Genomic DNA, 18,192 nt, shown 5'->3' with positions numbered 1-18,192 from the left:
CAGTTGACAGCAGGAGATGGTGACGTCTTCGACGAGTTGAAAACTTTCTCTCATTTCGAGGCGGATTGGTACCGCTATTTGAGTGTTTTTGCCTGTGTATTTCTGATAGGTTGGGCAGTACATAGATAAACACAGAAGTATTTTCTCTTCAAAACGATGGGGATCTGGGGATAAAGTTAATTTATTGACTTGACTAGCTAGCTAATATACTAGCTAGCTAGCTAGCCGCTGCCGCCGCCAAGAGAGAGCTGATTGCCGAGGACTGAATTCAAAGTTGTCGAGTGGGATGTCGTGATCAAGACAGTGTGAGAGAGACATTGAGTCAACCAGGCAGGCTATATTGCATTTACCACGACAAAGTCCAAGTCGTTTTTTGCTGCTAATGTTACTTTGTTTTTGCTATGAAATAATGTTGAAGCCTGCCTACTTCTGAACTGAAGCTGGTAGCTATAGCGGATCAAAACAGATACATGCAGCAACCCAACTGCGTGGAGGAGGTGGGTAGCTAGCTACATTTCTAGATTTGGTGGAATACACAGGTTTTACAAAACATTTGCTGTCTGAGATAAAGTCTAATTTCATTATCCCTAGCTAACTAGCTTGTGTGTAATTTCATTCACTGATGACTAACTTGTTGCATTTATTGCAACTTTGTTACGATTAATAGTCTACTAAACAATAATAGGCTATGTAACATGAAATTGGGGGATGTGGTACATGGCATTATGTTTTAACTTTGTTGAATTAGTGTTTTAACTCCCAGCTTAGCTATAGACTAATATCATTATTACTTGGGTGTCAATGTGAGAAACAGTTTCATGACGCATTGTTAGATAACATAACTGTCGATTGACTTGATAAACCACACACTCCTTACGCTTTCTGTTACCCCACCTAGGGCAAGTTGTGTCTTGCAGAGGGCGCGTTTATGGCTGTTTTGAAGGCGCAATTAGGTTTAATTTACCTTGCCAGGTGATGACAGGGTATTTTGGACAGCTTTATGTCTGGATTCTTCTGGGTGAGTCAGTGAGTTCCACCCCCTGTGCACTTGTGGAGATGTGAGTCCTATTGCAGATGCATACACCTGTCCAATCTGCTCAGATCTCTACAAGTGCATAATTCTAATAAGGGTTAATTTGTTATAGGGTGCATGGTATGGTGAACACTGTAGACAAGTGATACAAGATCATGTAGGCTATCATGCAAAGTTGTCACAGAGTGAGAGATACAAAGAGGTTTGTGAGTCAGAGTTGTCTGTTAGGAGTTTTCAGCCAGTAACATCTGTTTTACAGATTCATACAGTCAATGAAAGTTGATATGGCTTCATTGGTTTCTGAATGAAAGTGGACATTACACAGTCCCAATGTGTTGTTTGTATAATCTGAGTTTACAATAAAGCCCTAGGCCCTTTGTGTATTCAAACTAAAGGTTGTAACTGGGTGCAAATCTTCGAAGAGCTCTAATTATGGACAGTCTGCTGATCCTTTCTTCCTGAGTCGCAGGAAACACAGGCTAGGCCTTCCTGTATAACACACGACCGAACACACACAAAATAAAGCAAGTGGGTCAGTGTTGAAGTGACAGTTTCAGTGTAGGATGGGCCCTGGCTGTGTGATCTAGTGAGATTCCAGCGCATGCATTAGATTTAGGTCAAGCCAAACAAAGGCGTCATTTGCAGGCCTGACTGACCGACTGTTTTTGGTCAAATTTATTCCCCAGCCCCCCATCCCCCCCCCACCCCCTCCTAGTTGGCTCTGCTGGAATGCAGCACATAGAATTATTATTATCATGAGCTGTACTGTGGAATTTTACCATGTCTCCCCTCTCTCGGCTTCAGCTTTCGACGTAATGTGCAACGTGTCCAAGTGGTTCGTTTCCAGCAAAGAGCTCCCATACAACAGAGTATAGTAACCACACTGGTATGGGGAGCAGTGAACATGAGTCAGAAGACATTTAGCCACCATTTTGTATCAAGTAAATCAGGACAAGAATAATTTGTCTCGATATGGTGCATGACAATAAGAGGGCTGAGCAGGAGCTGCAAGCCAAACTATTCAGTCTTAGTAGATATGTATTAATGTAAGCAGAAAGCCTTTGGTTCAATATGTATACCTAGGTGTCAATTATATCTGTCCCTATCAAGTAGACCTAAACTAAATGAATAGATAAAGTTTAGAGTCATACAAAACTCTTTTCTTTTCTATGTCACTCTGTATGTAACTGGTTGTTGATTTGTATTTACCACAATCCTCCATAATCTCTCCTATTGTCTGTCACTGGCCTTCTGTGTGTGCAAAGGCATCAGTGCTCCTGTCAGGACTCTGAAGTCAGTGTAAAAATACTTGGAATACCCATCCTTCCTGATTCACTGAAAGAGACCTTTGAGATGGGAGTAAATTAGTTTAAATGTTTTAATGTGTCATGGCGTTCCGTAATGGGCCAGCTGCGTGGTTAAGGATGGGACAGGATGGTCAACTCCCCTGGGGTGGTGGACTCTAGACAGACAGACACCCCTCCTGCACAATGCTCCAGCGCCTTGTTCCTGCTGTTGTCTTCTTTTCTCCTCAGAGTTTTATTTTTGGCTGCTGACCTTGACAGGAGTCTATCCTTTCCAATTTCCTCTGGCTGCACACATCCCGTACAACTGCCACTGCTTCATGAGTGTTCTTGAGTCTTTGCTCAATTATTGTTCTCTGTGGCTTTTTTTACAGGGAATTGTTTTGACTTGTTTCAAAGTGTTGACGGCTAGGTGAGTGATAGCCTAACCTTTGTATCCTATGCCTTGCAGGTCTCTCATTGAAAGGAGAAAGAGTGGTCACTATCGCTGTTGAAAGGAAGTTTCAAAGTTAAACGGAAAGGTGCGAACACAGAGCCCCTGTGAAACACTGCCCACAATAGGCTGTATTCTGGGTAAACCAAGAGGACAGACTCACTATGTTCAACAGTGTCTCTGTCTGTTGACCTGTACGCCCCTCATGCCTCAACCAACGATGCAGTGAGGGTGAGCCGTCAGTCTGCCCCCTCTCACCATGCTGCCTCTGGGGCTGGAGCAGGGGAGGCGAGGCGGGAGAGGTGGTGGCGGCGGCGGGGGACATGGACGGGCAACTGTGGCCTGGCACTCCCCCTCCTCAGGGAGGCCTCTCACCCACGACCCAGGTATCAACATCAGGCAGAAGATTTCCCAATGGGAAGACCGCAGTCAACAGGACAGCTCGCCTGGCGATAAGGCTAAAGCACATTTAGTATCCAGAACTCTCTCAGGGGACGACCTCGGTAACGGAGTATGCAATGACGGTCGGCATGGCGGGCCTCAGGGCAAAGCGAACCCCACCAGAGCCAAAAGTCTGGGTTTGGATTTCAGAGAAAACCAAGTACGGGGTGGACATACAGGCGTTGGCAGAAAGTCGCATCCCCAACAGAGTCACCCCTGTCTCAATAAGACTGCAGTTCCAGAGTCCAAGCAATTCACAGTACCTTCACACACTCTTACAACAGACACTAGCACTAACTACTCTCCAGTAAACAGGATCATTACGACCAATGGCCAACTGAAGGCTGGTTGTATCTTGGATATTGAAATAGCCAAACCCCTACCTCAGTCAGTGGATGATAATGGAGAGAACCTGCCCCCAGGTAATTTCTACACCTCCAGGGGCTTCTGGCGTAGGCTGGAGGGGGATAAGTTGTTCTGGGAGAAGGGGAGAGATACCACAGCAGATCCTCAGAGGGCTTTGGGCACAGTAGCTCACCCTCCACCTAAACCACAACGGACATTTCAATATCAGGGAACTGACAGCAACCCTGGACACTGGGTCCATTGGGATAACAGAACTCCTCCGTCTGCCAGTCAGTTCAACAGTAGGAGCAGTGGTAGTCCTTTAGCCCACCCACCAAGCTTCCCACCACCTCCATGCCCTGTTACCCACAGCAATGGATTTTCTAGGCACAAAAAGAACAGGTGAGATGATGCACTTCTTACTTACTTTGTTCCTGCAGGAATGAAGAATGCACCTTTGGTGTAGGCTTAATATACTTAATTAGTGTTGTTAAATTTGGCCAACGTGTGGCAGGTGCATACTTAATTCAGCATTCTCCCCCCGCCCTTAGCTATTGTGCTCTATGTCTAAAAATACAGTGGCTTAGTTTGTAATTAATCTTGCTGTTAAAAAAAGGAGGGAAAAATGTAGTTTTTGAGGGTAGTTTCTGTGAGAGAAGAGTCAGAGTTAAGCTTTTGGCCGGCCTCCAGGTGTGATGTCACATGATATTTGGCAGTGATGCAAGCCATTGTCTGGATGTGGCCGATTTCCATTGCAGCCAAGGGTCTAGAGGTCACATTTGGTTGTTTTTACACACACACACACACACACACACACACGCACACACACACTCTGGCTCCGACTGTTCAACAATAAGAGACACCTATAAGAGACGCCCTATTAGTATTTTGATTACCAAATTGTTTTCTATGAATCTTGCATCCCTTTCCTGCTTTCCTCCTTATCAATCTCTCCATTCTGAAGAAGAAGACAATACATTGACCAATAGCACGCTGACTGTTTAGGGCGACGGCCCCTCTCTCATTGCTCCCTCCCTCCGTCACTACAGGAAGTCCTTTGAGTATGAGGATGTGGTGCGGTTGACAGCCCAGCAGGGCTCACTGGGAAGCGAGGCCAGGCGCTCTGGCCTCTACCATGCCTTCTCTGATGACAACATTTACGAGGACATTATCTGTGAGTTTCCCCACTGTGACATGAACTGAGAAATATATTTAATAGGATGATGTCCCAATCGTATTTCCCCTCATTATTAACACCTATCAAGTCCTTTCTGATCAGCGGTGGTTAGTTTATAAGATAAGGTAAAGAAAAAGGGAAGCCATTTACGACCAAGTATCTAAGAATCTGTCTCTCGATCATATTTGACCCTACCCTCTCAGCTGAAGTGACCAGAGATAACGATTATGAAGATGTGAAGCTGTCGGCCATGTGTCTCCCTATCGGGCGTTCTCGACCCTGGACCCTCGCACAGAAACAGAGCCCTCGCAGACCAAAGGTAGTTGTGTTGGAAATCACTCAAAGGGATGATTTTTATATGCCTGTATGGATTATTTAGCCATGTGCAGCAGCCCGTTCACTCAACTCAACTCCACTACCTGTGTTTTTTAGAGTAGAAAGCTGCTTGCCCTATCAGGTCCTACTATATCACTGAGTCGAGCCAACGGGCTGCTTGACACAGCTAAATAACCCATATATGAACTTAAAGAACATTTGGATCGACAGCAGTACAGATGTATCAAAGAACAAATTGTGACTGTAGAGATAGTGAACCTCCCTTTCACCCCTGGTCCTCTGTGCTGCAGCTGCCTCCCAAGCCTCTCACGTTGGGGTACACTGATAAAGTATCACAGTCAGTGATGTCACCCAACCCTGTGGGCGGTACGGATCCCCCCAGACCAGCCATGCCCAAGCGCACAGCCACCCACAAAACATACAGACAGTCTCAGGTAAACACACTGCCACCTGTTCTATAGAAGTTACCGCCATTGAGATATTCTGTTGATTTAATATGTTGTTGCTTTGTGGAATCAAATTATTATATAATATAATATATATATATACACACACACACACTTACTTACCGGCCACTTTATTAGGTACACCTTGCTAGTACCGGGTTGGACCCTCTTTTGCCTTCAGAACTGCCTTAATTCTTTGTGGCATGGATTCAACAAGGTGCTGGAAACATTCCTCAGAGATTTTGGTCCATATTAACATGATAGCAGCACGCAGTTGCTGCAGATTTGTCGGCTGCACATCCATGATGCGAATCTCCCGTTCCACCACATCCCAAAGGATGTGGGGTTGAATTATTATATTTATTTGACTTAATCATATCAGTGGGCTGAATATGGTATGATGATAACCATTTCTCATTCTCAAATGGCTATGCAGCATGTTCTGTACATCAACAGTCTGATGAACATATCACATGTTGAATTTAGGTGTGTGTGTGTCTGTGGTTTGTGTGTGTCTGGTTTCTGTGATGCAGTACGTCGACAAGATTCATGTGATCTTCGATGCCAAGCGAGGGAGGAAGAGAGTGAAGAACCAGGGAGCCTTAGCTCGAGGTATGAGACCCAGACCGGCTAAATATGACACACTCCAACATGTCTATATAAAATTGAATTAGCATCACTCTGTAAATACCCAGCATTTGATATGCTAGGTTACATCCAGTCACTGGAACACAACACAAGGCACTGTCTGTCTGATTTAATGTCTCATCCTCTCTTTTTCTCTCTCTGTTTCTCTTTCTCTCTCTCTCTCTCTTTCTTTCTTTCTCTCTCTCTCATACAAACAGAGGAAACCAGTGGAACAGAGAGTGACCAAGAGGACAGTAGTGACGGTAGTACTGTACACCTTGTTTACTTAAAAACAACTTCATGTGTAAATGTGAGATTACTGGTGTCAATCTCTTTGTTTCTGATTGTTTTGTTAAGTACATGTATCCAAATGTTTCCTCATTTTGAGCACTAAGCACTTAAAACCAGTCCCCTGGTTTTAAATGAATATGGACCTAGTCCAATCAAAGTCTCTTATTGTGGCGTCTCTGGTCAAGGAGGGTCAAGGCGTTCGGTCTACGTCCAGTCCACGCTGAAGCGCAACCCGGGCTACCGCACCCTGGAGAGGGACCTGATTCAGCTCCAGCAGCAGCAGCTCTTCCAGTTCTTCGTGGTGGTGTCACTCCGAAAGAGTTCCCCGGCAAACACCTACTCCCCGGAGATCACACAGCAGTTTCCCAACAAGGTTAGAGGAAGTCCATCAAAATGGTCCCTCCTTAGCTCATCGTTGTATAGGAACCCTAAAGTGTTTTGTTTTCTTCTATTATAAATTACCCATACAGTGTCCCAATCCCTGGTCCATTGGCCTGTACTAGTCCCCAGGATGTTTCTGACTTGCTCCCTGATATCGTTAGGTGACACAAATTTAGTACATGCTTTTTTTTTTATGTAAACGGTCATCCATGAAGGAAGGACCATAGAATGCTGGTCCCGTAGACAAAAACGGTTTACTAACACTGCCGTACGCTGTATTGCTGGTATATAATGAGTTTCTTTCTATGTGGGTGTAGTTGGAGAAGTCGACGCGTCAGTCCCGTGATGCAGAGGACCGGTTGAAGGCCATCCCCAAGTTCTGTTTCCCAGACTCCCAGGAATGGCGGCCCTCTGCAGACATGCCCAGGTAAGCTGCTGGCGGTCCTCACACAAGAGAGGGTCACATAAAAGAAACATACTGTATCCAGTTGTCATTTTAATCAATATGTTGTTGCCTCTCTTGTTTAATTTATCTTTGTCCACTTCAGAGTTTTGTGCTGTGTTTATTTTTTAAAAGCTTTGGGTTTGTCAAAAGCACTAAACAAGTAAATTAAACACATTACAGTATTCTTCTTGTTATTGTTAAACAAACAGGAGAATTTAGAAGTCAGGTGGTATAACTTAATGCTATGGCAATTTTCGGAGAAACTGTTCCATAGCAATGTTTAACTCAACCACACTGTATCCCTTTCATTAGGAAATGCTCTTATGATCTTGTCTTTGTAGTGAGACCTTCTCCTTTGTCCTAACGGGGGAGGATGGCAGCCGGTGGTTTTGTTATTGTCGTAAGATCCTGGTGAGTGTGTGAGTGTGAGTCATCATGCTCAGTTTGTGATGACTTGGCAGCAAGTGCTTACTCAACATCTCAAGGGGGAATCACACCATAAAAACCTACTAAATCAATGACTGAGATATAGAAGAATTTAACATTTTCCCTTTTTGTTCAATCTGCCTTCAGATACTTGTACAATATGTATTTAAGACTAGACTGTATGTATGTGATGTAGCACTAAGTTCTTTTGAAGAAGTATTTTTCTTATGGTTTATGGTCTCTGTTTCCCCTGGCAATCTTGATGTTGTTGATAAAATGATGATATTAAGTGACAGGGTGTGTCCACATTACATCTCTGTGTCAATATGTGTCCTTTAGCCCAGTGGAAAGGGGAAGAGGCTGCCTGAGGTGCACTGTATCGTTAGCAGACTGGGCTGCTTCAATCTCTTTGCAAAGGTAACACAAAGGCAGCCAAGAGACCTGATAGATCTGCTCTTTTAGCATGTGACTTTTAGCATTTTAATTGATTTGTCAACATTGAAAAGAACTGTGAAATTGTCCCTGACAATCAAAGGGTGTGTTCTGAGAAGGATAATTAATGTTTTGGGATGTGTAACTATATACATCCCATAATCCAGTTTGTGCAGGCGAGGGCGACAGATGTGAATTAGTGTTAATAAAAGGCGCATTAACAGACAATGGCGCAAGTAGCTAGTTGTGTATCTGGTCCTGATGCAATCTTTTGTCAACACTTGTCAGTTATAATGAGTCATATACCGTGTGTGTGCGTGTGCATAGATCTTGGAGGAGGTGGAGAGGCGGAGGGAGATCTCACCAGTGCTGGTGCACCCGTTCATGCAGAGTGTCATGGAGGCTCCATTCCCCGCCCCTGGACGCACCATCACAGTCAAGAGCTTCCTCCCAGGCTCTGGAAATGAGGTAATACAACTGTAGAAAGAGGAAGCTCTGCACTAGTGAGGTTCCTCCTGTGTGTGGGAAAATAACTGTGCGTGTTGTCAGGTGCTGACACTGTGCCGGCCAGTGGACTCCAGACTAGAGCATGTGGACTTTGAAAGCCTCCTACAGTGCCTGAGCTTGGGGAGACTCCTGCAGGTGTTTGCCTCCCTGCTGCTGGAGAGGAGGGTCATCTTCATCGCAGACAAACTAAGGCAAGGCTTTCACCCAACCTTGGATTGGATAATTATTTGGACATGATACTGGAGAAATGTAATCACCCTATAGATTATTAAAATTGGGAAAAGTCAGTGGCCAATTTATAGAGGCCACCAATTCAGCTATTCTTCTCTTGTTAGTGACCACATTGCTCAGTCTGGTGGCTCGGGCCATAAGACATCCTTATTGTCTAGGCTACCTTGACATGACACTTGACTTTTCTTGTGAAGACATATATCGGCGAGGCTTTTCTCAACGAAACGTTCCGAAACGTTGGCCCAGTCCAGAAACAACCACTAGCCCTCACAAGCTTTTACCCCCCTTATCTATCCTCCTCATATGGTTTTGAATCTTATCAGCAATATCTCATCTTTATCCCCCTCTCCTCTCTTTCTCTCCCCAGTGTGCTGTCTCGCTGTGGCCATGCTGCGTTGGCGCTGCTCTACCCGTTTACCTGGCAGCACACCTTTGTGCCCGTGCTGCCCGCCAGCATGCTGGACATCAGCTGCTCTCCCACACCCTTTCTCATGGGGGCGCTGGCGCCCTGTCTGCCCGAGCTGCTAGAGCTGCCCATAGAGGAGGTCAGTTACAGGCCGAATCTCAAAAGCCTTTCCCAAGATTCCTCTCTTTTCTCCTCTTTCTCAAAACACATTGTAGGACAAAGGTGACATCAGACAGGAGGAATCACCGATTTTCTCCTCAAATGCATTTTGAGAAGGTGGCGAGGAGATGGGATGCAAGGAATTCAGGAAAGACTTTTTTGAGATACTGTGCCATGGTTTTCAACCTATCATGGCAAAACAAACAGAACTGTGCTGGCTTAGATGTTTTCTATTCACATACATTATTTAGATGGGTTTGATTTGCTGAACCCAATAACTTACAAACCAAGTATGATAAGCTACTGTAGGAATACACAATCTATAATGTGCCATACTTTCTGAAAGAGCTATGTTTGCATCAGCACGATAGTGTGTAACCCTAACCCGAAGTGCCTGATTAGCTCATAACTTGGCCTTGGGCACCGACCGATCTTGTAGGATCAGATTCCACTTCCACTCAGATTGCACTGGGAAAAGTTGAGTTAGTCCTTTTTGAGGAAGACTTTTGCACTAGATGATTTGAGGCACATGAAAAATGTATTTCAAATATTTTAGTTCCATCTAGTGGTTCACCTATGAATAACAACCTCACAGTGGGCCAAATCCTAACATGAGATCTGCGTGTGTACCTCAGTGTTTGCCACAAATTTCTCATTGACCACAATGCATGATTTACGTAAAATAAGAATTATGTGCACAGATCTCAAGTTTTGATTTGTGAAATTTCAAACTGCATTTAAAACCACAAAATGTTCAGAATTTTAGATAACCTTCTACGTTCCTCAAGTACGTAGTTGGTACAGTAATGTATGATAGAAGTGCCATTTTATACTTCAATCTATTTTACACTCTACTCTTATTCTATATTAACTATGTTTCTTTTATATTTCTGTTCACATTCCAGGTTCTTATTGTGGATTTGTGTGCAGACAAATTTGTCATTCAGGTGTGTAAACAAGGTTTATGCAATGCATGAGTGACAGGTGTGGTTGCAAAACACGTCAACTGAACAGGAAAAGGGGACGTTGTCTGTGCTTGCCTTGTCTGTTTGTTCTAGGATGTCTCTGAAATGTGTGTGTTAAGTGTGTTAAAAATCAATTCAACTCCATGATTTGTGCGAAGCTTCATCATCCTAGAACATGAACTTCTCTTAGACGTGAGCCAAGTAAAAAGTGTGTGTAGGAGGAGTAGTTGCCATGGAGTTGTACATGTTTCTCACTTAAGAATTCTTGAAGGCTAGTTTCTATGGCAACCATTTTTAATGCTTAAGTGAATCTACTCAATGAAAATGTATGGGTAGCCGCTAGCTAATAACCTTTTTGCACATTGGAAGTTGTAGTTGAGTTCACCTTGCCTCTCGTGTTAACCCCTTCTTGTCTCCTCCAGCTTGGTGATGAGGACTGTATCCTACCCAGTAAGCTCCAGGCTGCCCTGCAGCAGATCCTGGAAGAGAGAGAGCAGATATTGAGACAGGAGAATGGAAATTGTCACTCTGCTGGAGGTTAGCACAGCAAATATTTGTACAAAATGTCTCTGAAGATTTCATTTTCATGAATTTGATTTGGAGTCTTCTTGAAGGCCTTGCAGTCAGAAACATTGACAGTAAAAAAGTCTCCTTTCAATCCCCATGTTTTTTCATGTCAATATGTTGTATAAGATGCAGTTGTATAGAAATGTAACAATTGAAGCTTTTTACAAGACTCATTCTAACCACATTGCTTAGATATTTTTCCTGACTGATGAGACCAGCCTTATCTAGATTGACTCTCCTCTCTCCTTCTGTCCCCTGCAGCCCAGGAGTGTGAGCTGAGTGTCCTATTGTCGGAGGCCTTTGTGCGTTTCTTCGTGGAGCTGGTGGGCCACTATTCCCTCCACATGGGTAAAGGCAGCGCCCCCGGTGGTGGGGCCAGGGAGCTGCAGAGGGAGAGCTTCCGCAAATCCCACCCCTCTCGCGGTGCCCGCCAGTTCCTGCAGCTCTTCATGGACACACAGATGTTCGCCGGCTTCATCCACGACAGGGAGTTGCGGAAGGGAGGGGGCAAAGGTCAGAGAGAGGGTCACCATTTATTCTCAAAGAGAGAATAGTTGTAATTTAAAGGGGCAGTTAACTCAAATTTCTCACAGTTCTGAAAGACTGAAAAATGTATTTTCTTGTGGGCCTTATAAGTACTTAATTGCTCTCTCCCTCCAATAGGGCTCTTTGAAGTCAGAGCTGCAGAATACCTGGACTCAAACCCAGAGCCTGAACCTGGAGTTGTGAACAAATTATTCAAGGAAATTGGTTAGTTGTACTCCATTCATAACGTTCACAACTACAGTAATAAATACAAAATTGACAGTTCTATAATGTTGTACATTTCATTTTCAGGAAGCAAGATTAAGTTCCTACAGAAGAAGTAAAAAATGGCTGACAGTAGGCTGGACTTTCATAGGAAAAAATGGACCTTTACTGGTGTTCTAACAGAGAATAAGAGACATGCCCAACATGACGACCATACGATGTGCCATGTCTTAGCCAAGCCACCATTCAACGCTGTTTCTCTCTCTAAATGCACAGTGGTCAAGCCAACAGATGTAGATGGAAGGCTGTGGAAGAGAGAGGGCCATTCTGTTGTATTGCCCTGAGTGTATTCCAATCTGGAGTGTTCAGTGCAATTGTAATTCGAGGAAAACTGGAAATGCGTGTTTAGAATTTCAAACAAGCGTGCGATGATTACTTTGTAGATGTCAGAGGAAAGGGAGGAGCAGGCACTATGTATTTTTTCAATAAAAAATGCATTTCTGCTATGAACGTATCTATTAACTTTAACAGATGTCATAACGTCGTAACTAAGGGTTTAGCTTTTTTGTATTTTTAGTATTTTAAAATGTAGTATTTTGTCTCAGTATTATGAAAATAGGTGTTTTTGTAAGTTATTTCTGGCATGTTTCCATTTGGGGAAAAAATAGCTACTCTTGAATAGCTAGCTACTCTTGACATGTTTTATCTGGGCACCAAATCAACACTCTGATACAAAGCAATGTTGGGATTATAATTCACTTTATTATGTGTATAAAATATTTAAATGTTCTTGAAAAATTTGAATAATGTGTTAACTGGCCCAATCTCTCCCAGATTGTTCTATGAATTGCAATTTGTCTTTTTTTTCATTTGTCTTTTTTTTTGCTCATTCTGTAAAATATTTTGTTTATAATGTTTCAGCTATTTTTTATAAAATGTTTTATATTTCAACTAAACATGTGAGATTGTTACGCCCTGTTTTAATACTTCAAAGACGCACACTTCCTTCCTTTCTTCAAGTGATCACATATCTGGAATGAGGTGAAATCTCCTTAATATTACAGATCACCAGGCAGGAAGAAAGGATGTATTTCAAGTATCAACTAGGTGTACATTTCAGATATTCAACATTCCAATTAATGTTTTTTTTTATTATTTTTTATAATAATAATTATTATTATTTTTATCCTTTCTTGGAATCTCACTTGATGCTCTCATAAATGTGGAGCAGACAGCCATAAACACAAAGACCAGAAACTGGTCATATCTCATTCCTATTAACTGGAGTTGTACTTCTCAAGTGGCACTATGTCAAGGACTTATGTACTAATGTACAGTTTTTTGTATATTTTTATAAACATGAAATGTTCAGCATACTGTACATTTCAAATTAAATGTGCTCCTATTGTGAACAGTGTTTATTCATGGTCCATTTAGGCTTAGGCCTACTGACAACACTCTAAAAATTGAAATGGCCATGAGTTATATTTTGCACTTGTACTGTATTTGTATGTATTCTTTATATTTGCTGTCTTGCCATTTTAGTTTCATTTTTCCACATCATTTTTCCCACATGGTTTTAAAAGATTGTTATTTAAGAGAATGCCTCAGGCAAAAGTGACGTATGTTTACACAGAAATCATGTATTTCTTCTCCGTAAGAACAATTGGATGATGCCTGTAGTTTCAAAACTACTGTAGCACTCCTAATTTATCCTTATTAATAATAATAATACATTTATTATGTAAAGCGTTTTTCTCAGTACTCAAGACACTTTACATCCATGGAGCAGACAATAAAAAGAAAATGTAACAGGCACATGACATCGTCAAAACGATGAGGTTATCGTAATCTGGACAACAGAGTGTGCATAAACTGCTCGGAAAGTAAGATACACCGAGAATAAATAGTAAATGTAGAATTTTAAATAACCACTACTAACCACCGCTAACAAAAAATCAATGGGTGTGAATGGGATCAAGGGACAACGTTCAACATTGCATGGCCAAATCAACTCAAATGAACCTTCTGACTTGGTTGGTAGTTCATTTGAGGTGATTTGGCCACAAATATTGAATTTTGTCTCTTGATTCCATTCACACACATAATCAATACACGTAATGTTAGCGGTGGCTAAAGTTAACTGAAGTTAGTAGTGGCTATATGAACAACTCTGCACATGCCTGCAGTGGCTACGTTGCTACATTCTGGGGTAGACAACTAGAGCCGTTTAACCATCTTCTAATTGTAAGAAAATCTCTCCTCCCGGTCTCCAGTTGGATACTGTAAACGGATATTCTAGTTTCCAGGTTTAAACTCTATGCTGCAGTGGGAGGGGATCACTAGCACTCCAGTGCATTAGGGGGCGGCAGACCTATTACATTTTCATGGCTGACATTCTCCCAGTCTCGCGGAGGAAAAAGACACGATACTTGCGGCGGCCGCGTTGATCAAGCTAGCTTGAAATAAATAAAACAGACTTATAAATTGTGAAGATGGCTGGAACTTCATCAGTGGCTGGTGAAGTGTTTGTTGATGCCCTACCGTATTTTGACCAGGGATATGATGCGGCTGGCGTCAGAGAGGCGGTAAGTTGTAGCTATCTTTATGCTTCACTGCAGACATGGAAGTGTATCAGCTAGCTAGCTAACTTAGCAGCTACCAGTCAATGTAGTTAGCTAACAATATTGTCAATAACTGATAAGATATGATCTTTGTCATATATCAATGAAGCCTAATGACATTGCCGAGCTAACCCATTCCGCAATGATAGACCAAACGATGACACTCCTATAGCCATCAACAATACGCAAAAGCCAGGTACAAAGTTAAACCACATTTTCAATCGTGTGTAGTTATATTAATCTGTCCTTCCAGGCTGCAGCCTTGGTGGAGGAAGAGACGCGGAGATACAGACCTACGAAGAACTACTTGAGTTATTTACTCACACCTGATTTCTCTACTTTTGAAGTGAGTAGCATACTTACTAGACCTAATTTGCCTATCTTAAAATTGGAGTCAAGCAGACATAAATAGCTATAGATACAGCTAGAGCTTTGGCTGATCTGATTTCACTCCAAATATCCACACTAGAACGTGCTTTTCTGAAGAGTAATTCCGCTTACAGTATGTGAAGTGCTAATGCTAACCATGTCTCCATTTAGACTGAGATCATGAGGAATGAGTTTGAGAGGCTAGCAGCCCGGCAGCCCCTGGAACTTCTCAGTATGAAAAGGTAAACACCATGCAGAATACTCTTTTGATCTGTTTACTTTGCCTGTAAGAGAAATGTGGGACATAGAGGAATAATTGTCCTCCAGTAGAACCACCAAATACGTTATGTAACCTGCCAGTCAACAACCATTTCAGCACTGTCCTGTGATTTAGATGCATACTTAGTGTAAAGTAGGTTATCAAATATAAGATTCAGGTGAAATCAATCAAACCCTCACACCCAATGATGTCAAATATAGTTAGTTGCAAAAATAGTAATTTGAAAAAAACTTGATGATATTCAGTGTGACCCACTCTGTCCTTTATTGCTTCATCCTATGAGCGGAAACATCACTTGCTTGGCCTGTGCCCTTACTGCTGTTTTTGTGCACTTGTGCAGATATGAGCTTCCAGCTCCATCGTCAGGGCAGAAGAATGACATCACTGCGTGGCAGGAGTGTGTGAACAACTCCATGGCTCAGCTGGAGCATCAGGCGGTGCGCATTGAGAACCTGGAGCTTATGTCACACTATGGCACCAATGCATGGAAGGTCTACAATGAGTAAGTGGCTGCAGCACATGCCTAGTAGAGGTTATCATCATTATTATTTGGCCTGGGAGACAGGGGAGACACCCACATTGTTTTGATGGATGGATACTAACAAATTGGATTATTGATAAATAATGTTAGTGTGAATAAGTAAATTAATCTGTTTACCATGTTGCTTGTGGGTGAAGTGTATTGTGCTTGCTTTTGGAGAGACCGTTTTGAGTAATGCAAAATTGTTAATATCCTCTCCACCCCACAGTAACCTGGCATTTATGATTGAATTGGCTCAAAAGGAACTACAGAAATTCCGGTAAGTTTTCCATTACATTGCTTACTGATCCTTTTGATCAGGGACTAGCATTTTAACAGGTGTTTTGTTTGTGTGTGTTTTGCAGAAAACAGATTCAGGACCTAAACTGGCAGCGGAAGAATGAACAGCTTGCAGGAGGGGCCAAACTGAGAGAGCTGGAGTCAAAGTCAGTACTGAATAATATATATATATATATATATATATGTGTGTGTGTATATGTGTGTATATATATATATATTATTTGCATTACTGTTATGCTGCTACTGTGGTCCTCTGTGGCTCAGTTGGTAGAGCATGGCGCTAACAATGCTTAGGTTGTGGGTTTGATTCCTGCTGGGACCATATATACTGAAATGTTTGCACTCACTGCAATGTAAGTCGCTTTGGATAAAAGCGTCAGCTAAATGGCATATTATATTATTATTATTGCTACTGCTACTGTTTGTCTTGGCCAGGGCTCCCTTAAAAAAAGAGATTATATCTCAATGCAATTCACTGGGGCCCAGTTGTTAAAAAATTCTGATCGGATTTCGGCAATGAGATTAAATCTTGGAATCAGGTATTTCAAAATTATATTCCCCCCCCCCCAAAAAAAGAGATTGAGATCATTCTGAGCTCGGATGGGATCCTTCAATCAGGTGAAATGTCATATATAATCTATAATCTTGATCCCAGTGAAGGGGTAGATTCAGGGTGGAAAAGGGATTTCGAAAGGTTTAGGCTATAAAACTAGGAAAGTACCAGATCCCATTATTTAATCCAATCAAAGTGCTGGAATCAGATCACTTTTAAACCACTGGCCTCTGGTTAATACACTGAATAAATAACACTGTCCGGTATTGGAACTATATTATGATGTCAAACTCGCTACATCTTTTTACAGTTGGGTGTCTCTGGTCAGTAAGAACTACGAGATTGAGCGCGCCATTGTCCAGTTCGAGAATGAAGCAGCACAGCTCAAACAGCAGCAGGGTGACGAGAACAAGGAGAACATTCGACAGGACTTCTAGATAAAGAGACTGGATCTTGGAGCCCAGAACATTGAGAACCAACATGAAAAGAACTTTGGACTGTATCGCCATACTTTCAGAAGAACCTCGTTGCCTTGGCTGCACAGCGTCTCTATATGAGAGAGTCTTTATGTTATTGTCTGACGTCGACTATTGGCCTGACTACTAATATTGGCCGTGAATAAGGCCCTATCAATAGTCCACAAGATCACTTCCCAAGTGAACTCTAGATTCCTTGGGTGAATTTACCATAGCTGAAATGTATTTTCAAATGCTTTTCATGTATGTTCAATTGTTCTTAAATAAGGTAATTGAGCATAACTAGAAACTGTCCACAAAATGCACACGATAGTTTCTTCAAATACAGACAATTTCCTGTGCAAAAATAGGCTACGCTCAGCTGTAGCCTAGCAAATGAAAATGACATTGCGAGGGAAATCATTTAAAAAACTGTGTCAAATAAGTGTTACGATACAGAAATGTCCTCTTTTTGTGCATGTTTTAGTTTTTCTACACTGTTATAATAAAATGACATGGTTGTCAGGACATTGTTTGTGCATTGTGTCCTATTTTACCTGTGAAAGAGTGCTCCCTCAGCATGTATGAAATATTGAGAGAGAATATAGTATTCACCTTCTGTCAAAAGGTGATGACGTCACATGAATTTAATCATCAAAAATAATACTTGAAAATTATAAGTCCCGCCCCTTTGGGCTGATGTGGTGGGTGTTGATGAGGCTTAAAATAAAAGCTCAATACTGAGGGTTAAAATGTGCAATTAAAAAAAAAAGGCAATTAAAAATGGTTAGGCTGCTACTCTAGTGGTAGTAATGTGTTCAATAATGAAGAATAAAAATAAGTGTTCAATAATGAAGAATAAAATGGGGATTTAAAAAATGGTTAAATTTTTAAAAATGTTTAGTTTCAAACATGGGTATGACACATGTCGCGGGCGTGTCACTGATAAGATCACGTGTTTCCCGGGCAAAAGGTGTATATATATGACCCTGTGTGAGATCTGTAGTAGTTGTCACTATATGACAGTGTCTAAAATGTCGTCTACAAGTAAGATGTGGGAATTACTACCAATGGCTACTAGACACGCCTACTAGACACAAGCCCTCCCCCCCCCCCCCCTCACCTTCAATCTATTTAAGAACTTTGGAAAAACGAGTTTGTGCGACATTACTTCAACATGGCTGATTTTTTCACAGTCAACGATTTGCCTTCATCAAGTGAAGACGAAGGCTACTCTACAGCTGGGGAATGTAAACCCCTAGAATCTCAGGACGAAGACTCTAAGCTTCTCAGATATCTTCCGAGCCTTTCTCAGGAATCTGGCGGCTACGATGATTTGTATAAACCGGTTCTTGAAGACTACCGGAATGCCCAGACGGACGACCTCAC

The 18,192-nt window shown here is 42.2% G+C and overlaps 2 protein-coding genes across 4 annotated transcripts; both read left to right on the top strand.

Annotated features, from left to right (window-relative positions):
* Positions 1–95: 95 nt before the first annotated feature.
* On the top strand, positions 96–13,296 carry dennd2c (DENN/MADD domain containing 2C). 3 transcript variants are annotated; one of them, XM_083674331.1, is made up of 19 exons: positions 96–305; positions 2,789–3,958; positions 4,606–4,730; positions 4,937–5,052; positions 5,360–5,503; positions 6,049–6,127; positions 6,361–6,408; positions 6,619–6,806; positions 7,132–7,241; positions 7,601–7,670; positions 8,025–8,102; positions 8,445–8,585; positions 8,667–8,815; positions 9,223–9,400; positions 10,326–10,367; positions 10,808–10,922; positions 11,214–11,465; positions 11,616–11,702; positions 11,790–13,296. In XM_083674331.1, the coding sequence occupies exons 2-19, from the start codon at positions 3,030–3,032 to the stop codon at positions 11,819–11,821; spliced, it is 2,883 nt and encodes a 960-aa protein (XP_083530457.1). In that variant the 5' UTR covers positions 96–305; positions 2,789–3,029; the 3' UTR covers positions 11,822–13,296. The 3 variants fall into 3 exon arrangements, with proteins under 3 accessions (XP_083530457.1, XP_083530458.1, XP_083530456.1); XM_083674332.1 differs by having other exon boundaries at positions 96–497; positions 6,361–6,405; XM_083674330.1 differs by having other exon boundaries at positions 96–497.
* Positions 13,297–14,117: 821 nt separating this feature from the next.
* bcas2 (BCAS2 pre-mRNA processing factor) lies at positions 14,118–17,331 on the top strand. The gene is made up of 7 exons (XM_083675675.1): positions 14,118–14,290; positions 14,580–14,672; positions 14,867–14,937; positions 15,316–15,477; positions 15,725–15,775; positions 15,861–15,941; positions 16,659–17,331. Exons 1-7 carry the CDS (start codon positions 14,198–14,200, stop codon positions 16,783–16,785), a joined length of 678 nt encoding a protein of 225 aa, XP_083531801.1. The 5' UTR covers positions 14,118–14,197; the 3' UTR covers positions 16,786–17,331.
* The last annotated feature ends 861 nt before the right edge of the window (positions 17,332–18,192 follow it).

Source organism: Argentina silus (assembly GCF_951799395.1).
Source record: "Argentina silus genome assembly, chromosome: 8".
Classification (NCBI taxonomy): Eukaryota; Metazoa; Chordata; class Actinopteri; order Argentiniformes; family Argentinidae; genus Argentina; species Argentina silus.
This window is presented reverse-complemented; position numbering and strand designations above follow the sequence as displayed.